We start from the raw sequence: 24,522 nt of genomic DNA on the forward strand, positions 1-24,522 counted from the left end.
CATTTTAGGTGTTACTAATTAAAGACATTTTTAAGTTTTTTTCACCTTAAAAAAGTAGAAAAAATATTTTTTTTTGTGTTGTTACCAATTGAAGTAATTTTGAAGTACATCCAACTTTCACTTTTTTTCAGTGCACTGTAAAACGTGAAAAGTTGGATCAACTTGCTTTTTTATTTATTCAACTTTAAATGTTACTTTAGTTTCACTTAACGTGGACATTTTAAGTTGAATAAACTTTACCAATTAAAGTAACTTTTTAAGTTGAACCAACTTTTCACTTTTTACAGTGTGTATGGTGGTTATGAGATGTACTGTATCATGTTGATCGGTGGTTTTTGTGTGGGCAGTGTCTCAGTTCTGTTGCAGTCGGTGAAAACTAGCTACAAATAAAATGTAAGGTTTACCGTTTAATAGTTCACTGCCTGATAGCATGGTTAAGACAGATTTTTCAGTCATTATGAACAATATTTTACAAAAAGTGGAAGATTGACAGTACATAAATCCTCACTTTTGCATCTCGTTGTGCTTATTTGTTCTAGTTTGAAAGAAATATCTGCTATTTGTTAAAAAATTGAACATTTTAATACCTTAAAATATCTATTTAATACTATATATAGAATATTAAATAGAAAAAACTATACCAGTAATAACTGGTAATCCCTGCATAGAAATAAATCAGATTACAAATGAATAAAAAAAAAAATTTCTTGTTGATGTTGGTAATAAAATACTTTCTTTCTTATACTTTTGCCCCCTGCTTAAATACTTTTAAATATGGCTTTATATTGTTGGCTTTTAAATGTTGAATGCTCCCTCATTTAAAGGTCACTCTGGTAAAATGTTTGCTAAGTGAAAAAAATTACATGTAAATAAGCATTTAAGTCACGGCATTTATGCCCCAAGCATAGTTTTATTTTTAACCCTAATACAGCAGTTTAAGTAAAGATTCAAAATTGTCTAAATCTAATTTTTAAGTTAAAAATGTGACCCTGGACCACAAGTCACACGGGTAAATCTGTAGCAATTGTATTGATCAAAAAAAAATTTTTTTTATTTTATGGCAAAAATCATTATGATATAAAGTAAAGATTATATTCCATGAGATATTTCCAGTAAATAGATCAAACATGTATTTATTATTAGTAATATGTGTTGAATTAATTTGGACAACTTTAAAGGTGATTTTTTTCAATATTTAGATTTTTTGCACCCTCAGATTCCAGATTTTTAAATAGCTGTGTCTCTGCAAAATATTGTCCTATCCTAACAAACCATACATCAATAAAAAGCCTATTTATTATATAAATCTCAATTTCCAAAAAATGCCCCTTATGACTGGTTTTGTGGTCCAGGGACCCATTTGTAAACTACACCACTGCACGTTCTTTTTTTGCGTGTACGTACGTGCATTTTAGACATTGCATTATAAACAGTTTTTATTGAGTACATGTTTACGCGATCGGTTTTTCAGTTATAGTTAAATCCTGGGAATAAGGAACAAGTCATTGCGGTCACTATGCTTTATTTTTAACTGTGCATGTTTTTGTATTCAGAATAGTCACAGGAAAAAATCAAGGCCATTTCCTGGTGTTTCTCCTAACTAAAAGCAAATGCACACATGACTTACATTATATTCAATTTGTTCCTAAAATAGCGTATACATCACGGCCTATTGTTCAGCCGAGCGGCACGGTCAAACTGACATGCACCTTTTTTTCACAACGGGCCCGGATGTTTATTTAATGACCTTTATTGACAAAACAGTCAAAGGTCAAAGTCTTTAGTTGGGATAAATTTGATGAGAAATTAAATCTCTGATAAAAAGCTTCTTTTTTGTCATTGCTTTCTGGGAAAAACAGTTCAGATGCTAGATCTCATTTTTTATTAATCTGTCCTTTCATAGTTCAATAGCACTCTGTATGAATCCTACAGATTACACAAATCTGTTCTGTAATGCTAAACAGCAAACGCTATGATGCATATAGTACACTTTGTGTGAATTAAACTTTGTTTATGTTAACAAACGTGCTAGTACATGCTAACATTAGCCTTTTGTTTGTTTAAGTACAGCAGCTGGCATCCACAGACCTCTCTCAGATATGGGTCAGCACTTTGCCATCCAAACGCCAAGGATGTGCTGCTTCCTCTATAAATAGCGTCACCATAAACGCTGTATAAATAAACAGTGACGGTGTTGTATTGTGTAGCAAAGAAGAAAACCGATAAAAAACGAGCACTGAGGCGACTATAAAAGCGTGAATCTGTTTTTGTGTACATATAAATGTTGAAGTGTGGTCTTGGAAGAGAGTCTCAATTGTTTGTTTACATTTTCGAAACATTGTTGAGGTCTCTTTTAAAACTTTGGAGAAAACACATATGTGATCAAATATGAAATGTTGTCACAACGATAAAAGTTTAATCTTGATGGATACTACGGTAAAGGATGTTATGTGACCCCTAACGTACGTATGTCGAAATTCTTCTTAAATGACTAATAACATCTGTTTAAATGGTCATTTCCTTTTCCTGTCCGGTGACGATCTTATCAAAGGAATGAAAAACAATCCTTAAAGACCCACTGAGGAGCCTTAAAATGCAGCTTTGTTAGATGCGTTGACGAGTGGGAGGTATGAAGTGGCTCCTCCTCCTATTAATATAGCGTATGGCATTTCAATTACTTAATAGCCTGAATTTTAATGAGAAGCTGAAGTTTGTCAATTTGTCAATTTTTATAAATAAGACCAACATAATAATGCTTAGTGCAAAAAATGCATTTTTTATTTCATGGGAACTTTAAATTAAGGTTGTGTATGACGATTTGTGATTATAATTCTATATCATGTTGTAATGTTAAATTGAAGGGCTAAACCCCGGATATCCTCATTTACCGGGATAATCGTTTGGCTTCTACTGTACGCGTCATCACGCCATGCCAGCGTTCAGCCCGGGGTTCATGCCTCACGCTGGAGGTATTAGACAGGATTTAGTTGTGATGTCTCAGACTGGGAGAGCTGAGTCAGTCATCCACCGCCTCCTGGCTTTAGTAGGAAGCGCTGTAAGGCGGGGACAGGATATAAGATCATTAGCTAATGGATCTTAGGTGAACTGACAGTTCCTGGCAGAGTTACAAACACAGCCGTTGGCGCCACAGACCGACCTGTTTAGGGCTGTGGGAAAAACAGACCATTACTTAAAGGTGCCAAAGAATGCATTGTTGCATCTGTTAAATTGTTCAAGGTATGTGACTTTAAGTGCCTAAATTATCCAGACATGTTTTTACATGTCCATTTACAACCCTAGGATTTGTCCCCAGAATGAAATAGTCTTATTACCTTATTTGGAAGGGTCATGAATAATTATGTTGAGCTCTGTTCTGATTGGCTGTTTTTCAGAGTGGCTCGTTTTAGTAGCTCTGCGTGTGTGCAAACAGACTTATGTTTGAGGCCTGTATCGGACGAATATGCAGATTTTGAGGAATAATCAATTGTTTGGAGATTGTTAAAGCAACACCAAAGAGTTTTGGCTCTTTGCTCCCCCTATAGGTTAGAAGCGTAATTGTCCATTACCCACTGTCATAAATACTGAGGCATAGCTGGCTCTGATTGGATTGTAGGTCTGCCGTAAAGCAAGTTTTTGTAGTATTCACTCGGACTACAGGACCACTACCCGACGTTTGGAAACTTCTTTAGTGCGGTTTTGGCCGATAGAGGGCTGCAAAGCGAATGTGAAAGTGCTGTTCACCCTGTTTAGAGTGGATGAACGACTGAAACTGTTTTGGAAGCGTTATTTTAAGGTAAAAAAAACTCTTTGGTGTTGCTTTAATAGACATTTCTAAGTGGTAAGTTTGTGTTTTTTCAGTATGGACCTGCAAAACGTAACTGTAACGTCAATAAAAGAACTTCAGCCTAAACATTAGCATGTAGCATTAATTAGCATATAGCATGAACTCAGCAGCCACAACTTTGTTTTTAGCATTGTAACAATATTGTAATTAATGTAATGTGTAATTTAATGTAAAGGGCATACTTCACGACTGTAACATCACAGTCGGTGTTACGTTGAGATTGGTCTGTTTTCCAGTAGTGTTTTGCATGCACATGGTTTACATAAGTAGGAGGAAACAAACGTGTTTGTGGCTCACGATATTGCATTACCATATACAGAAATCTTATTATTCATCTATGCTTAGCTTAAAAAGCAAATTGGAGCAGTAGCCTTCAATTGGGGTTATATGGACTGTACTAACTGGTAAATAAAGTTTGTGGTGGTCAGTTTTGAATGGATTTGGTTACTGATAGATTGAACGCAATCTCATGGCATTTTGTAAATGGGTCAGTGACGTAACATTAATTATTTTGTGTCGATATGGTTCAATTAAATGTAAAAGGGTTAAAATTTCTAAATAAATTTGCAGATTATTTTAGAAATTAGAAATTTCTAATTTTATTTCATTTTGAAAGAATATTTGGGGGAAAATTGCAAAAATGTCAATGTGATGTAACCGGTCTGTGTCAATTGGTGTAACTAGTATTTTTTTTAAATGAAAATATATAAATATATTCATAAAAAATGTGGAATAAAATATAATCATCTAATTTAGTGTAAAATGACTTTTTTTTACATACATTTTTACATAATTTGTCAAAGATTATTTAAAAAACAGAGCTGTTTTCAGCATATGTCAGGACAAAAATTACAAAAACGCATTAAAATTTACATTTTGAAATAACTAATAAAATGATATTTTAAAAGTATTATTATTTTTTTATGATTACACTTACATGCCATCAAGGTGGATAAAATATTTAATATTTCTCATTCTGTGGCGCAATTGGCGGTTACACCATTGGACATTTTCAGGTCCATTTAGTCTTAACTTTCATAAAAATGGCGCAAAAGTAATTTTTTTATTGCATAAAATCAACATAAATACACCATGTGCATTTAAATAAACCTGATGCATGCTTTTAAAACAAGTTTTTAAAAAAGATTTTTGAATTTCTCATCTTGCCAAACCATTTTTGTCACTGGGTTTAGGGGTAGAACTTCATTCTTGCTTTTTTCTGATCATCGTACGTTTTTGTATAACCTTTGCGTTGGATGAATTCATATGAAACTGCTACCTTGTGTTACGTTTTCATATGAGATCTGGATAATGCACCTAACTGTATAAGTTGCTGACGACATGGGTATCCATACACTCCTATAACACGATCTAATTTGTAAAATAGAGAGCCGGAATGTGAATAAACTGTTTGTTGATTGAAAAAATAAATTCATTTATTGAAATAATCCCCAAAAATGAGAGAAGCATATGCTGTGCAATCTTGGAATATCATGTAAGAAATTTCAGCAAATGAAAAATCGGTGTAACAGGTGCAGAAATCAATCAAATGAGACGATTGCAGACAACAGTTTGTGCATGTTTGTGAGAAGAGAGAGAGAGGGAAGGAGGGGCGAACAAGTCAAAGAAATGAAATAAAGCTCTGCTGGTAATACAGGGATTAATAAAAGGGTTCAGTCATTGGAAAATCCACCCATTTTCCTCTTAATCCTCACCCACCGATCAGCCACATCTACTGCATGTGATATGGGGATTTTGATTCACAGATGATTCACTCACTCGAATCTTTTGAATCGGTTCATTAAAAAAGATCCGTTCACCTTTCCTTATTACAGACTGGATTGTTTCTTTTTGTGTGCTATGAGCAATTGAATCATTAATGTAACCGATTTATTAAATCATTAATGTAACCGATTTATTCATATTGTTGCGTTTGAACAATTTCATGCGTATTTTCACAGTATTATACATTTTTTATGGATTTTGGACCATGACCGTCCCCAGGTCCTTTTTATTTTTGAAAAAGGGAGTTTACATTTCTGCATTTGTCCTCTGCAGAAGATGCTCAGACAAGAAAGACAGAAATTTTATTTTTAGGTGAACTGACTCTTAAATAGCTTCAAAGTTTTTCTTTACTGTGTGAGAATAATTGGCCTAGTTTTGATTAAAGCATCACTTTTTTGACTGAATCGCATCCATCTCAGTGTGAAGTCTCTGTGATGCACAGCTCTGGTGTGAAAGTATCACGCTGACCATTACATGGGCCTCACACTTCAGAAGTAAGTAATAATTGGGATATCTAACACTTCATGTCGGCTCTCTCTGTAGTGTAAAACCCCTCCTGATCCCATTAGATCCACCTGCTATCGACTGCAATGCTTTTACCAGACAATCTGAGGCGAAATGATGCTCTTAGGAGCGTAGGACAGTCTCAACTAAAGTTGGATAAAAATCAGTGAAACATCTCATGCTGTAATGTTTTCTTTATTATATGTGATGTTGGTGTTCCTGTAGCTCAGCAATGCCAAAGTCACAGGTTCGATCCCCAGAAATGCTGTGGATGAAAGTATCTGAAAAATGCAATGTTTTTTTACATGCATACATTTGGAGGAGACTTTTATTCGAAGCAACTTGCAGTGCATTTAAATTATGGGTAAGTGCATGTGCAACTGTGCTAGAACGACCCTTTATGTAATAAGAATTTTAATGAGGCCAGATTGGTTTATCGCAGAATAATTCATAAGTTTTACTCCCAAATTGTTAGTCAGATCACTCTGTTGGGAACATTCAGAGCTGAAAGTGGTAAAAATACATTTAGCTTCAGACAACACATGGACAGATCTCGAACAAATTATTGAGCATATTACACAAAAATGACTCCAAAACCAAACATTTCAGTTTTTGATTGGTACAAGTTGCAGGACATGAAGTCATGTTACAATCAACGAGAAATAGTTTTCCTTTGAAAGTCGCATCCTTCGAATGTGACCTGCAATGAATCTTGGGATAGCCTAGGCTGTGAAGGATCCATTCGTTCACGGCTCGAGGGCAGAAAGACGTATTTTGAGGTGCATTTTAAGCATCCTTCCAATTGCGACAGCTTCAGGCTTGCTGTTGTGTAACGCTATCATCTGAAATGCAACCTTTGGAGGTCACAGCCTTTGAATTTGACACAACTATAGTGTATCTCAATGAGGTTTGTTGTACAGTCAACCCCATGCAAATTATTCAAATTATTCATCTCTGCATTTGTTTGGCTCTTTAAGACTAGAAGAAGTCGAGAGTCACGTGTTTGATTTCCAGGGAACATACATATTGATTTTGGGGCAATTTCCTAGGCAGGGTTTAGATAAATCCAGGACTTGGCCATAGTTATTTTAGGACATTAAGCAGCTTTTACAAACATACCTTAGAAAAAATCTTTAATGATGTGCATTGACAAAACAATTAGATCTGATTTATGTTAAATGGGACTTTTCACAAGACTTTTTTTAAGATCCCCAAAGTGCTTATGTGAAGTTCTAGCTCAAAATACCCCCCAGATAATTTATTACAGAAAGTAAAAAATTGCACATTGTAGGTGTGAGCAAAAATGTGCCATTTTTGGGTGTGTCCTTTAAAATGCAAATGAGCTGATCTCTGCACTAAATGGCAGTGCCGTGGTTGGATGTAGTGCAGATAAAGGGGCGGTATTATCCCCTTCTGACATCACAAGGGGAGCCAAATTTCAATTACCTAATTTTTTACTTGCTTGCAGGGAATGGTTTACCAAAACTTAGTTAATGGGTTGATCTTTTAGACTTTTACACATTTTCTAGATTAATAAAAGGAGCATTGCGGACTCAATTATAGCACTTAAACATGGAAAAAGTCAGATTTTCGTGATATGTCTCCTTTAAGATATGTCATCGCAAATGTTTTTTTTTTTTTTTTTGAGCCAGCTCAAACTTGCATTTTAGTCTGGAACTGGGATAAGCCTTGTAAGTCGGTTTGGACAAAAGCATCCGCCAAATTCATGAATATAAATACGGGTGTAAAACTCTCCCCCAAATTCTGCTTGATCTGAAAAGATCTGGTTTCCATCAGTTTAGCAGGCTGACACTAGATTATGATTTTATTCAACTGAAACAATCCAGTCCATGTATCAGATCATTCAGATGCATATAAGCGATGTGGTATTTCGTGGCTGGTGTTGCTTTAGTAAAATGGAGCAGTCGCTCCTCTGAGATTTTGTTCTGATAGCCGCCTGCAGATGTTTAGATCTGGTGAAGTAATGATGAACAGTTCTGACGAAAGCTTTGTGTAACTGCGATAAGGGCTCATTTTAGCTGTGAGAAAAGGTGAGAAGACTTTGTGGGGTCGATAAATACCTCTAATAAAACAGATTTTTTTATTGTGCTTTGAAAGTAAAAACCATTGAAACTTACTACCGTATGTAGATTTTTTTAGACCTCAAAGCATCCTCAAAACAACACTGGGGAATATAAACCACGTACAACTCACAAACACCTGTCACTTTTCGACTTCACAATCGTCTCTATTTGATTCCTAGTAATATTTCCCTGGAAAGTTTTTCACTGTCAGATTTTAAACAATGCAGTGCAGAAATGTGTGGGAGAATAACAGCATGGTGGTTACATAAGCACCAGACCGGCCTGTGGGACCTTCTCAGCTTCTGCTCCACAAACCTCACATCTGTGATTTTATAGCTCACACCTTATTCAGCCAGATTCACAAGAGTGTATTTACTCAAGAACGTAAGCTACATTAGGGTTAGGGTCTAAATTTTTGGATATCAAGAAAAATGTGCCTGATTTGTAGTAGTGCTCATTTCACCAAACGGGTGATTCTCACGAAATCCAGACTTAGAAGGTGCCCAGAATAATGTTTTTTATTTTTTTATTTTGCACATATAAGATTAAGGTCTAAACTTACTATAACCATTATTTTTAGAGGATTTAAAAAATATTTCCTATAGAATTATTTACATTTTTTTTAGATTTTCATTATATCAAAAATTATCATTACCGCAACATGATATTACATTAAATATATGCATTTATAAACTCATGTTTCGGTAATGAGAACTAAAAAGTTGTCTAGGTACTATGACAAAAAAATTTCAACTTTTATCTGGATAGAAAAAATAAGAACTGCTTACCTGGTAGCCATCTTGAGTGTCACAGTCAATTATGTCCCTTCCACTTAAACAATGATTAAAAATTGTTGCGGAGGATGAGAAAATTGGTCTTGGACACATTTATATTCCTTATTATTGTCTCTACATTTACCAATGATCATTAAATACCACATGTTTCTTTATGTAAATGTTTATAGTATAACATGCACTGAAGGTCTTTTATTTTTTAGATTTTTTTAATTATAAGTATTTCCATGTCAATCCCAAATCCAGTCATGGACACGTTGCGGTAATGATAATTAACCCTTAACTGTGGAAAAAACAACAAAATTGGTTTGTATGATGTCATTTGAAATCATGTGCAAAATTTTATTTGAAGAGATGTTTGTAACTGTATGCTTCTTATTTTGATACTCTTACTTTGCATTTACTTTTTTTATCAAAAAAAATTTTCGCGAGAATCACCAAAACACTTTTTCTTCTATGGGCAGTGAGTGTTATGTGCACTTTTCATGCGCGTCGAACGCCTTGTGTTTTTTGCCGCCTGCCGAAGCACGCGTTTTTGAAGGAGCGTTGAGAACGGAAGAGCGCCCGACGTCATTTACGTCTTTCCATTGTCCAATCGAATGATGGGAGAGGCGGGCTTTCCATTGTGGTGACAGAAGTTAACAGTTGTTTGGAACAACTGGAGGCCGCCGTCACTGCACTGTCTCCTGCATCCTTGTGCACCTCTCAAAGTTTCTGCTAATGTGACAGCAAAAGAGCACTCATGCTTCAATATTTGATTGACAAGACAGCTGACTCGGTGGTTGCCTAGCAATATAAAATGCCGTGCCACACTCTCTTTTTTTAAAGTGACCAAAAAAGGCAGTGCGGCGCGCTTTGCGTTTCTACACGTTTAAAACGTGTTTGGTGTGATTGGCCCCTTAGATTGTAATTTAGATAATGATGGATGGTAATTTTTGAAATTGACTGTCTTGAGGATAATGTCTTTAAAATGATCCCCTCTGGCATTTGTCGTTTGTATGTTATTCAATTCGCTGCAATTGATTACATTGGACAGTACAGCTATTGTGATAAATCACTGTTTGGATGGTTTCATAGAAATCTGGTTATCCAGAGATGGACAAATTGAAAGCAATGGAGACAGATGAAGCAGCCGAAGAAGAGACAATGATGAACCAGACAGGGAAGAGATGAGAGAAGAGGAGAAATTACTGCTGCTGCATGAAATTAGTCAATAAAATAAATACAATTAAAATAATATCTGGGATATGATCACGGTGTGAACAAGGCTTTTTATTTGAAAGGATAACTTGTACAGTTGGCATTGCTCTGTATTTTTCTGAAGCAATTTGAAATACACCTGGGGATGAGTGTCATGCACTTGAAGAAATACTGATCTCTTATCAGTGAAACTCTGATATACTTTTGAGTAAAGAAAACACATTGTTTGGTATAATAAGGTAAAAATGCTGGGTGCTTGCTCATGCTATGAAGATGCTAAGTTGATCTGGGTTTTTGCCAGGTCGTTTGCTATGCAGTTGCCAAGGTGTTCTGAGTGGTTTTTAGTGTTGTTGTTAGCATGTTGCTGTTAGTATGTTGCTATGCAGTTACTATGGTGTTACAGCTGGATGCTATGGTGCTCTGGGTAGTTGCAAGGCCATTGCTATGAAGTTTCTAAGTGGTTGTTAGTGTGATGCTATGCAGTTGCCAATGTGTTTATTGTTAGTGTGTTGCTATGCAGTTACTACAGTGTTACGGCTCGTTGCTATGGTGTTCTGGGTTGTTGCCAGGTTCTTGCCATCCATGTGCTAAGCTGTTCTGAGTGGTTGTTAGTGTGATGCTATGCAGTTGCCAATGTGTTCATTGTTAGTATGTTGCTATGCAGTTACTACAGTGTTACGACTGGTTGCTATGGTGTTCTGAGTTGTTGCCAGGTTGTTGCCATCCATGTGCTAAGCTGTTCTGAGTGGTTGTTAGTGTGATGCTATGCAGTTGCCAATGTGTTTATTGTTAGTATGTTGCTATGCAGTTACTACAGTGTTACGACTGGTTGCTATGGTGTTCTGAGTTGTTGCCAGGTTGTTGCCATCCATGTGCTAAGCTGTTCTGAGTGGTTGTTAGAGTGATGCTATGCAGATGCCAATGTAGTTATTGTTGTTAGCGTGAGTTACTACCGTGTTACGTTGCTATGGTGTTTGGGGGTGTTCCAATCTGTATGCAAAAGTGTTCTGAGTGGTTGTTATTGTGATGCTATGCAGTTGCCAATGTGTTTATTGTTAGCGTGTTGCTATGCAGTTACTACAGTGTTACGGCTGGTTGCTATGGTGTTCTGGGTTATTTCTGTCAGGGTTTTTAACAAGACACAAACCTAAGTGCAGACGTAGACAACAAAACTGGAATTTATTAAACAGAAACAGGAAAAAACTAAACAATGTAGACACAACACTAAACTGAGACTAAACTTAACATTAAACCAACAATAGATGTTTTTCAAAACATTTAATAGACTAGACTAAGATACACTAAATACTCACAGGCAAGGATACAGGAAAAAGGACAAGACGAACGTGTACAGAACAGCAAACACAAGGACAATAAATAGGGAGAACTAATGAGGTGCACAGCTGAAATCAATGACGAGTAAGGAAGCGAGGAAAAAGTGACAAGACAAGGGAAACACGTGGCTAGGTAAAAACATTTGATGCGACATGTTCCCACACAAAACATGGTACTGTCAGAACCCTGCCACAAAGATTATAATACAAGACATGATTCTGACAGGATCCTGACAGTTGCCAGGTTGTTGCTATCAGTGTGCTAAAGTGCTCTGATTATTTGTTATTGTGATGCTATGCAGTTGCCAATGGGTTCATTGTTTGTAAGTTGCTATGCGGTTAGTACAGTGTTACGGCTCGTTGCTATGGTGTTCTGGGTTGTTGCCAGGTTGTTGCTATGTGTGTGCTGAAGTGTTCTGAGTGGTTGTTATTGAGATGCTATGCAGTTGCTAATGTGCTTATTGTTAGCATGCTACTATGCAGTTACTACAGTGTTACGTCTGGTTACTATGGTATTCTGGGTTGTTGCCAAGTTGTTGCTATCTGTGTTCTGATTGATTGTTATTGTGATGCTATGCGATTGCCAATGTGTTCATTGTTAGTAAGTTGCTATGCAGGTACTACAATGTTACGGCTGGTTTCTATGGTGTTCTTTCCAAGTCAATGCTATGCAGTTGCCAAGATTTTCTGGTCTGGTGACTGGCCGATAGTACATTGGTAGGCAATAACTAAGGTGTTACAGGTAGTTTCTGTAGGGTTCTGGGATGTTGCCAGGTTGTTGCTATCCATTTTCTAGGCGTTCTGAGTGAGTGTTTGTGTGTTAGTGCTTTGCAGTTGCCAATGTGTTCATTGTTAGTATGTTGGTAACTAAAGTGTTTTGACTTGTTGCTGGGGTGTTGCCAAGTTATTCCTTTCCAGTTGCTGAAGTGTTCAGAGTGGTTGTTAGGGCATTGCTATACAGTTGCCAATGTGCTTATTGTAAGCATGTTGCTAAGTGGTTTCTAAGGTGTTCTGATTCATTGCCAGTGTGCTGCCAAGTTGTTGCAATATGGTGGCCAAGGTAAGCAAAGTGTTTATTGCATTGCCATGCAGTTTCCAATGTCTTTATTTATTTATTTATCAGTTACTAAGGCATTAAGACTGGTTGTTAGGGTGTTCTGGTTGGTTTCCAGATCAATGCAACCATGCTCAAAAAACAATAGAAACTGTCACATAAATTCTATGGGTTTCCATTAAAATACCATTATAGGAACCATTAGCTTTTGCCATTAAAAACACTACTAAATTCCTTATAGTGTGTTTTGGGTCATATTCCAGTAGGATTTAATGGTCACACCAATAAAACACATAACATAACAATAGATACACACAAACACCATTGTATCTTCCATTACAAGCAATAAAATTCCCATTATAATCCAATAGAATTTCTGTGATGGTTTCTATCGTTTTTTAGCAGGGTGAAAAAAGGTGAATTCATGACTTACAAAGCGGCCAGCTCTTGACTGCAGAATGGGACAGTATCTCGACTACTTATATTAGCAGTTTGAGACGAGTTGTTGCTATAGAGGCTGATTTTGGCAATAGGGCTTGGTCAGTAGCCAGGACGTGCTGAGGTAAGATGGGCAGACTGCATGTCTCGGTGCTTCACACCCTTTTGAAAACCTGTGCAGATAACTCAAGCAGAAAGAGCTAATTTAGGAGCCTCTGGAGGGAGGCATGCTTATCTACAAATTTAGAAAGGGGCTAACAGTGAGTAAGATGTATATTATCTGTTGGATATAAGAAGAGATAAACAAAATGTACAAATAACCCAAAGTATATTGGGCCAACATTATCAATATTTATTTATATACAGATTTATTTGGTGGTGTAATAAACACATTTATATTGGGCAATGGGCAACCAACTAGATATTAGACATAATTCATAGTTTTTTTCTACATCTTAATGTTTACATCTCTTCCTCTACTTCCCTTTCTTCTAGATACCATTCTTCATTGATTTATGCCCTCTGGTATATCTCCAATTGTCCAACCCCAGTGTGGAAGGTTTCCTGGACCTCAAGGCAAAATGGAGATCAGGTTCCTTCTATCTCCAATCTAATTGTTATCCTCTTTTCGGTTTTTACAAATGGACAGGAGCAAACCAGCCTGCATTTACTGAAATGAAGGAATAATGCGAGAAGCAGGTGATGTACAATTTTTTCTGTTACCGAGACGTTTTCTACATTCCTTTAGAAATTGCCACACCATGATAGGATTCCTCTGAGACTTTAAATATGGACCTTTAAGAGATCTGGCCCTGCCAGTTGGGTTTTTCTGGATTACATGCTTAAAAAACTCAACACGGTTGGGTATTTGAAAGCAGAGAGATCATATTTTGATGCCGAATACCACTTCCAGGAATTTAGTGAAGGATAAGATCTCTGCTTACTAGGGCAGTGACTGGGTTTGTTGGCCCTTCTTGTGCCTGAACCCAAATCTCAAACCCCACCTCCATTTTTTGCCATTTGGCACCCATTTCTTGACCCCATCTCTTTCCGACATCCACCATTCGCCCCTCGCTGGCCACGGCAGTCCTCCCTCCCCGCTCCCGTCCCCACCCTCCCCCTCCTCATTATCCAACCCCGTCCCCTCACCACACTACCCACCACCCCTCTACCCAGGTCACCATGGCTACCGGCACAACCACGACTGCGCGCGAACATCTCCTAGTGGTGCGGAGGCGTAGCCCGCACATGCGCTACACGCTGAGCCCGGAAAACCTCCGCAGCCTCTCGGCGCAGGGCGGTTCAGGAAGTGGGGGAAGCTCTAGAGGAGGGCCAGAGCCAATGGGCCTGCAACGGGCCAACAGCGACACGGACCTGGTGACTTCGGATAGCCGTTCCTCCCTAACAGCCTCAACGTACCAGTTCACACTTGGGCGAGGACAAAACCTGGTCATCTCCTGGGATATCAAGGAGGAAGTGGATGCTACTGACTGGATCGGGCTGTACCATATTGGTGAGATGTTTTTCAAGCTGATATACACAGTAAAAATGTGTGGTTACTGTAAAAAACAAAACTAATCTTTTTGCGTTGCAACAAAATCCTATTGGCTATTTATAAAAATGTCAGTATGATGAAAATTGCAGCAACACATTTCATGGAGTCTTCATCTGGGGTTTATTTTGGTCTTTGACCGAGTTCAAAACTTTTATTTTGACAGACATACTGAAGGTTTTAGCATAGCTTCTTCTGTATCAGTGGTACACTAGACAGGAAAGTCTTTTTTGGCCTATAAATGTGCGCAAATTACTACTGGGATGAATACGGATGGGCTGTGTCGTGTGGATATAACGAGAGAGATGAGGCGCGAGCTATTAAAAGTGAATGAGCAAAAAGAAAGACTGCTATATAGCTGACTCAGTTATGCATTGGCATCATTGCACCACGTAATTAGCATCGTTTTATCTCGTGTTTCTCTCTCTCTCTCACACTGATGGTTGAATCTATTTACTCAGCGTTATTGCTGATGGCCTTAAGAGCCCATAACCGCTGTAGATTTGATTTGTAAAGGTGAGGTGAGCGGATGGGCTAAACCTGTCCCATGAGACCATAAGCAACCGAGGACAAGCGTGAACCCACCAGTAACCTTTGATAAAGAACTGCACTGGAATTAAACATTAATTGGTTTAACTGCTGTTGAATGACAGACATCTTTGTTATATTTTGAAGCATTATTTTATAATCATGCTCACGTTTTCTTCATACAATGTAAAAATTGAGTGTATATGTTTGTATTGAATTTGAAATATATTTTTTATTTAGCTTTTTTCCAAAATTATGTTACTTTACTTTTGTTTAATATTTAATATTTAATTCAACATTTTATGTTTGTTATTGTTGTTATGTAACATTATACCACGGGGCTGTTGAATGCTTTATTCTGATTGGTTGAGAAATGTTCCACGGGTATGCATTATTATTTCGCGTAATGCCGCATGGCCCATCATCAGTTATTCCTTACATAATATATCAGGGTTTCCCGCAGAAAATTTGTTAGTTAAGGTGGTAGGGTTGTGCATGTGGGCAGGCCGGGGACGTGGCAATCAAAGGGGCGGGGCGTATGCGTCATGATAAAAATATTTTTATTTAAAACACTCAAATAAAACTCAATTTTGAAGAAACTATCACAGAAAATGAACACATACTAGATTATTAATGAATTAAATGTTTTATCAACAGGCTAGTTATCCTTCAGACAGTGACGGACCATGTCTTTCTCTTATTTCGGCCATGTGGCGTTTGGTGGAATTTATTTTTTGGATGACCTAGTTAAGGTGGTAGGGTATCCCAGCTTAGGTGGGCCGCCCGAACTGAAAAGTGCTGTGGGAAACCCTGTATATTTTGAGTTATTTCCCATGATTGTAGCCCAGTAAAATATTTGATATGTGGTGCATTTGTCATATACAACATAATATTATATTCTTATTCTGTCATCTTCTGTAGCATAACAACCATTGTATGTAGTATAGTAAGCTTATGTGTACTCTTTGTAGTATTTCAGATGTGGTATGTATGCCCAGTTTTGTACTTTATGTAGTATGTTAGATATAGTATGTATGCCAGATGTTGTACTATATGTGGTATGGCATCTGTTTGTATTATGGCAACTGCAGTATGTAGTATGCCGGGTGTAATACTGTATGTAGTAGGGCAGGTATAATCCTGTATGTAGTATGGCAGCTGTAGTATGTCAGGTGTTGTACTACATGTAGTATTTCAGATGTAGTATGTATGTCAGATTTTGTACTGTTTGTAGTATTTCAGATGTAGTATGTCATATGTGGTACTGTATGTGATATGTTGGCAGTAGTATGTAGTGTGTCAGGTGTATTACTGTAAATAGTATCATGGCAGCTAACTGTAGGAATGTATGTAGTATGGCAACTGCAGTATGCAGTATGTCAGTTATGTGGTGTTGCAGTATGTCAGGTGTTATTCTATATATAGTATGACAGATGTAGTACTGTATATATTATGGCACCTGCAGTATGTAGTATTTCAGATATAGTTTGTATGTTAAGTGTTGTACTGTATGTGATATGTTGGCAGTAGTATTTAGTGTGTCAGGTGTTGTGTTGTAAATAGTATTGCAGCTGACTGTAGTACTGTATGTAGTATGGCAACTGCTGTACTATGCAGTATGTCAGATGGTGTTGCAGTATGTATGGTGTTGTACTATATGTAGTTTGCCAGCTGTGTTATGTAGTATGTCAGGTGTTATTCTGTATATAGTATGGCAGCTGCAGTATGTAGTATTTCATATCTAGTATGTATGTTATGTGTTGTACTGTATGTGATATGTTGGCAGTAGTATGTAGTGTGTGAGGTGTTGTACTGTAAATAGTATGGCAACTGACTATAGTACTGTATGTAGTATGTCAGCTGTAGTATCAAATTTAGTATGGCAACTGCAGTACGCAGTATGTCAGGTGTGGTACTGTATGTAGTTTGACAGCTGCACTATGTAGTATGTCAGGTGTTATTCTGTATATAGTATGGCAGCTGTATGTTGTATGGCAACTGCAGTATGCAGTGTGTTAGGTGTTATTCTGTTTATAGTATGACAGATTTAGTACTGCATATACACTCACCTAAAGGATTATTAGGAACACCTGTTCAATTTCTCATTAATGCAATGGTGTAATGGTGTGGGGGATGTTTTTTGGCACACTTTAGGCCCCTTAGTGCCATTTGGGCATCGTTTAAATGCCACAACCTACCTGAGCATTGTTTCTGACCATGTCCATCCCTTTATGACCACCGTGTACCCATCCTCTGATGGGTACTTCCAGCAGGATAATTCACCATGTCACAAAGCTCGAATCATTTCAAATGGGTTTCTTAAACATGACAATGAGTTCACTGTACTAAAATGGCCCCCACAGTCACCAGATCTCAACCCAATAGAGCCACTTTGGGATGTGGTGGAACGGGAGCTTCATGCCCTGGATGTGCATCCCACAAATCTCCATTAACTGCAAGATGCCATCCTGTCAATATGGGCTAACATTTCTAAAGAATGCTTTCAGCACCTTGATGCCACGTAAAATTATGGCAGTTCTAAAGGCGAAAGGGGGTCAAACAGTGTATTAGTATGGTGTTTGTAATAATCCTTTAGGTGAGTGTATTATAGCAGATGCAGTATGTAGTATTTCAGATCTAGAATGTATGTGACATGTTGGCAGTAGTATGTAGTGTGTCAGGTGTAGTACAGTAAAGAATATGGCAATTGACTATAGTACTTTATGTAGTATGGCAGCTGCAGTATATAGTACGGCAGGCACTGTATTTAGGATGGCATCTATGGTATGTAGTATGGCAGGCTTTGTACTTTATGTAGTACTGCAACTGTAGTATGTAGTGTAATATGTGTAGTACTGTATGAAGTATGGCAGGTGCTTCTCAGTATGCTTCCTCGTTACCTTGCTCCCACGTCCTACGTCTTTTGATCCGGAAACCATACGAGCTCCGCTATCTTTTATCTTAATTCTTTTATTGCATCACGAGGAGGCGAGGAACAAGGAGTGATGGGCTTCCTGAGTCATGTGTGAGTTTACACAAGTGTATCCTATGTGCAAGGGTTTATTGACTAAACCTGACACATGCATATAAATCTCCTTCCTCTTCACATCATCACCTTGGAGTTAAGCACCCCTTGTTGTTTAGCAGGTGTAGTATGCAGTATGGCAGATGTAGTAACTGAGGAATGTGGTATGGCAACTGTGGTTTGTTATATGGGAGCTTTATTATGTCGAGTGGCAACTGTTGTATGTAGTATGGCAGGTTTAGTATAGGGAACTATGTTCATGGGGTTGTTAAAGAGTTATGGTCAGTGAAAGGTGATCTCTCACGTTACAGGCAGCTCTATGGAGCCATCGATCTGGACAGGGAAAATCCTCTGTGGCCTGTCCCAGAGAAAGGGCTCCGCTCCGGGACGGTGCCAGCCATCGATCCTCTCAGAGCTCCATTCACAGTCTTATTCACCCCACGGGAGCACCTGACACCTGATTTATGACTTCACCTGACACATTATTACAGCATTTACTTGACATGGGTGTAATTGATATTATTTTGGAGTTAATAACTGCCGGTTTAGTTGTGACAAACACGGTTTAAATTTTGTGCTGCAATGTCAGATTTGGTTGGTTGGTTTGTGCATGCCTTTTAAGGTTTCCAGTAGATTGTTTTAATTATTTAGATTTATAGTTTTCAGTCATTCAAGGCTCATTAAGTTTTACTTATACAAAGATTGGGTTAGGTGTAATTGACTTAATTCGAGGGGTATTTAATCCCATCATGATTTCATTAATAAAGTGATCTTACAAACCTCATGGCTGAATCATATTTTAACCCAAACTTGAAAAAATACAAGCCTGGTTTTGTACTTTAAATGTTTTAGACTCCCTTATTGTAATATTAAGGCACATTTATGCCCAAAGTTTAATTACCGTATTTCCAAAAAATTAAAGGGAGTCTCATAAGTGGACTTTGTGGCAAGTTTGCTAACTTTGTTAAATGTAAAGTTAAATGTTAATGTGTTAACGTTTGGTTTATTTTTGTCCACACTTCACGTCTCAGATAACTGGCTCTCCAGTAAACAGCGTGATGCAGGACGTCGCTGTATTAGAGCCAGAAATGATTTATTTTTGTGTTTATTGTGTGACAGTCTGGTGAGTTGTGGTTTTCTATAGATGTTCTGTAACAAAGGACCAGTGTCAGATCAGTGATAAAGTTTCAATTTAGTAGATATAGATCAAAGTATACACAGGTCTGTACACAAAGCCACTGACAGAAAGTCGTCACTGGTCTTTATTCGACACAAACTCGCATTTAATAAATTTGCAATAGACATTTATTTGAATTCATTACAATTAATAACAATCACAATTACTTCCCTTTGTAAAAATGTAAAAAATATATGTTGCATTTCAACTTGTAAGTTTAAATAACTACTGTTTTTTTTCATAAGTTGCTGAAACTTAAAAAAAAATAATGTTGAATTAGCTTTATTGGTAACTTTACCATAAGGTTCATTAGTTAACATTAATTAATGTATAAACTAACATGAACAAACCATGAGCAATACATTTGTTACAGTATTTATTAATCTTTGTTAATGTTAGTTAATAGAAATAAAGCTTTTAATTGTTTGTTTATGTTAGTTCACAGTGCATTACTAACGTAACAAGATTTTAATAAAGTATTAGTAATTGTTAATTAACATTAACAAAGATTAATAAATGCTGTATAAGTGCAGTTCATTATTAGTTCATGTTAACTAAAGTAGTTAACTAATTAGTGATGTACCGATGTATCGGCCGCCGATATTTATCGGCCGATTTTTGATGAATTTGAAACCATCGGCATATCGGCAATAGCACGAGAAAGGCCGATACCGATTGTTTATTAATTAACTGTATAAAGAAATCCATTATATGTAAAAAATGAGTTAATGTTGTTAATAAAATAAATGCTGAATAGCAAAAACCACCTTTGAAGGTTGTCATGCTGTCTTATTATATTTGTTTTAGCTTAATTTGTGCCTCTCTTATTATTTTGGTCAGTTGAATGTTAATTAGATCCAATCCATGTTCAGTAAAAGAATTTGATGCAGAAATAAACTAGCTAATAGACCAACTGTATAGTATTGTATACAAGTGTTTAATATCGGTATCGGCCAGAAGTTGTCTGTTTAAATCAGTATCGGTATCGGCCCAAAAAAATCCTATCGGTGCATCCCTATAACTAATGTTAACTAATGAATCTTATTGTAAAGTGTTACCGCTTAAGTTGTTTCAACTTTATTTTTATAGTATATAACAACTCATCACTAGTCAAGAAAGTTGAAATTAATTTCAAATTAATAAAACCTAGTAAATTAGGAAAAATCAAACAATAAACTCAAATTTATAGAGTTTTGAGAGAGACAAGTATTGAGTAAAAGTTAAAATAATGTTTGTTCTTTTGCTTGCGTAATTTGGAATAATTTTATGAAAAATGCTAATTATTATTATACATATTTTTATCATATGTTTTTTTATTGCCAAATATATGTCTGAGAACATTTTGTGACATTATTGGGATTTTGTATAAAATCAGAGAGGATATTTAACTTCACTTTAGTATTTTTGGTGACAAAAGTAGTTCTAAAGCCAAAATTTTATTTTGCAAACACTTCTTTAAATTCTGCTGGGTTATTTTTAACCCAATGCTGTGTAAATATGGGACAGAACACATGTTGGGTTATAAATAAACCTATGCTGGGTTGTTGTTAACTCAACCATGAGTCGAAACAACCCAGCATAGGTTTAATTAATAACCCAACATGTTTTCTGTCCAACATTTACCCAGCATTGGGTTAAAAAGTTTACTACTTTTAATATGCAGGAAATCACGAATTGTTATGTAACAAAATGATTTCATAACTCATATTTACAGTGCACTGGAAGCGCATTCGATAAAACGTCTGCCAAAAGCATAAATGTAAAAAAATTATTTTCTCAAATAATGTTCATCCTGCACATAGGCCGAAAAATGAAGAGTGAGTTATTGGGTTTCAGGTCTGTGTATCGATTATACTAAGAAATTAAAGCGAATGTGTTTACAGACTCAGTTTACCCACAATGCCATCTGTTTCTCTGAATTAGTGCCAATCAATTAGTGCACTCTATTTACTGTGCCAGCAGATATTTTGATCTGTCATGCAGATTAATCTTTTAAAAAAAGGACTAACAGATTATTCATGGTAGATATAGATATTTATAGATATATACTACATATACATATAGATATTTGTAATACAGTCCGTATATTGTGGTGCATTCAAACTTGAGTGCTTTGTATATATTATGCATGCGTGTTAGTGCAATGAACTGTGTTACTGCTTTCTCTATAGAGTTGGATTTATGAGACAGATGGGAGGTGGTAGGTGGTTTGTTTGATCAGGGTCATGTCGAGTTGACGAACAGGAAACACTTAAAACGAGAGTCCGGACAAACTCACGGGACAAAAGCTTTTGTAGTCTACAGTATTTGTTTTTTCGACCTTTAGAAAAGACTTAAACCATCGAGAGGATGGGCCCGTGTGCTGGCGTGGTTATAACGACGTTCTTGCCTCCATCAATCAACCAATCCACTGTTGTTTCACCATCATGTGATTTCTGGTGCAGGTTATTCTTCTATATTTAACTCTTTATATAACAAATATTTACACTGTTTTGTGTCTTCGCAGATGAGACGTGTCCATCGAACGTCTGGGATTCGAAGAACCGCGGCGTTAATGGCACTCAGAGGGGGCAGATCGTCTGGAGGTTAGAGACTGGGCCATACTTCATGGAACGTAAGTGGAACCTTTAACACGTCTCTTAATTTATTAATGGCGTTAGGGTGACTTTTAGAAGCGATCGTGCAGGTTAGCCATGTAAATAGACTGGTAAACTAAGAAATATCTGGCTTATAACTCTACGTTGTTGAGAAAGGTCCACGTAGTCTGAGCAACAGACATGAGTGAATGTTTGCCGTAAATGAGAAATTGTCCATGATACATTTAGGTTATATACTGTACATATTTGAAGGTTCTGTATATATACACAGAAGCAGATGGCGATATTATATACATTTGTCTGGTGCTGAGACTGCTGTTGTGAGGGAATAACACTAAGAGATGTATGTTTGCTTTGTATATATTATCTTATGCATTAAGCTTACGTGTATTGTATTTCTGTATTTTCTCAGCTGAGACCAAGATCTGTTTCAAATATTATCATGGAGTGAGCGGGGCACTGAGGGCAACAACGCCGTGCATTACAGTAAAAAACCCAGGAGTTACAGTAAGTGTGTATGAGTGTGGTCTTGAGTTACAGTAGCTTGAGTTGTTGGCTGCAGATGGACAGCTGATATGGTAAGATAAGGTTCTAAGAAGTCTCTGGTCATCCCTTGTCTTTTTGGATTTGTAGAAGAAGTGATTTTGCCGCCATAATGGATTTATAATGCAATTCTTGCGCCTAAAAATCATACAAGAGGCCTTAACATTAGACATGATTTTCTGGAGTAAATTATCGACATCTTAATATTGAAATCCTATTGGAGTAACAAAACAGTGGTACTTTGGTTTCTTTCTGTCAATTTTATTGTCACTTTAGGTGTGAGATCTGTGGCTTATGCACATTAGGCCTGGTGTGCATGTTGATGCTTGGGTTTTAAAATTAAGATAATGCACAGGCATTCATTGCTTATAGCTTAATAAACAATGACAGAAAAAATGATAAAAGCCTCAATGCTCATTAAACATTTGTTAATGATAGTGATTGCAAAAATACATTTCTTATGGCAAGCAACGTAGTTCATTCCCACATATAGTATATTTATATACTATACATTATACTATATACAATATACTATACATATATACTATAATGTACATTATATACTATGCCTTATAATATATACTGGCTATGTATACTGTGTGAGACTATTCCCAGTGCACTTATGTATTGCTGTTCTTATGTTGCTATAATTGCTTCTATTGTTTACCTTATTTGTAAGTCGCTTTGGACAAAAGCGTCTGCTAAATGACTAAATGTAATGTAAATGTATATACTATACTATACCGCACTATACCATACTATACTATGCTATACTATACCGCACTATAACATACTATACTAAACAGCACTATACCATGCCATACTATACTATACTATACTATACTATACTATACCACACTATAAAATACCATGCTATACCGCACTAAAACATACCTTACTACACTATACCGCACAATAACATACTATGCTATACTATACCGCACTATACTATACTATACTATACTATACTATACTATACTATACTATACTATACTATACTATACTATACTATACTATACTGCATTATAACATACTATACTACACTGCACTATAATATGCCATACTATACCATACCATACTATACTATACTATACTATACTATACTATACTGCACTATAACATACTATACTATACCACACTATAACATATCATACTATACCGCACTATAACATACCATACTACACTATACCACACTATATCATAGTATACTATATACTATACTATACCACACTATAACATACCATACTATACTATGCTATACTATACGGCACTATAACATACTATACTATACCGCACTTTACCATACTATACTATGCTATATTATACCGCACAATAACATACTATACTATGCCACACTATAACATACCATACTATACTATACCACACTATACCACACTATACTATACTGTACTATACTATACTATACTATACATTACTATACTATACTGCACTATAACATACTATACTATACCGCACTATAACATACCATACTATACTATACAGCACTATAGCATACCATAATATACCTGGGGTGTGACGAGACACTTAATCCATGAGACGAGACGAAACACGAGATTGGATTCACAAGAACGAGACGAGACGATATTTTTACACTTTAAGAAACCCTCAATGATAAAATAAATGAATAAGAAACTGAAATCACATTATTTTTAAATGTTTTAACTAATCAAGGACTGGCCCTAACAATTATTTTGCTAACTGATAATGATAAATTTGTTATTTTGGGGTAATAAAAATAAACCCAAGTGAGCAGTAGCATTTAAAATGACATAATAACGAAGATGCAATTATAATTGGTTCAAATAAAGTATTAAAACCAAGTTAAATTAAACAACATTAACAAACACATTACATTTGTGGCCTATAAATAAAAAGCATTATGTATGTATTATAACAAATGCCTGCAGGGGGCGATAGTGGACTCGTCTCGCAGACGCAGTCTTCACTTTCACTTTCAGACTGAGAGAAACGCTTATTTTTAGCCAAACAATGTTTAAATCCATATTAATATTTAATATGTCAATTTCTTTACACTAGAAATG

At 36.4% G+C, this 24,522-nt stretch overlaps 1 protein-coding gene across 1 annotated transcript in view; it reads left to right on the forward strand.

Moving 5' to 3' along the window:
* The window catches only part of hecw2b (HECT, C2 and WW domain containing E3 ubiquitin protein ligase 2b), a 54,715-nt gene that overhangs the window by 3,945 nt on the left and 26,248 nt on the right, over positions 1-24,522 (forward strand). Inside the window, exons 2-4 of the mRNA XM_065254181.2 lie at positions 13,533-14,550; positions 21,826-21,933; positions 22,329-22,423. Coding sequence (XP_065110253.1) covers positions 14,220-14,550; positions 21,826-21,933; positions 22,329-22,423 — 534 coding nt within the window. The 5' untranslated portion in view covers positions 13,533-14,219. The remainder of the gene's footprint in view (positions 1-13,532; positions 14,551-21,825; positions 21,934-22,328; positions 22,424-24,522) is intronic.

Source organism: Paramisgurnus dabryanus, chromosome 4 (genome assembly GCF_030506205.2).
Source record: "Paramisgurnus dabryanus chromosome 4, PD_genome_1.1, whole genome shotgun sequence".
Taxonomy (NCBI): Eukaryota; Metazoa; Chordata; class Actinopteri; order Cypriniformes; family Cobitidae; genus Paramisgurnus; species Paramisgurnus dabryanus.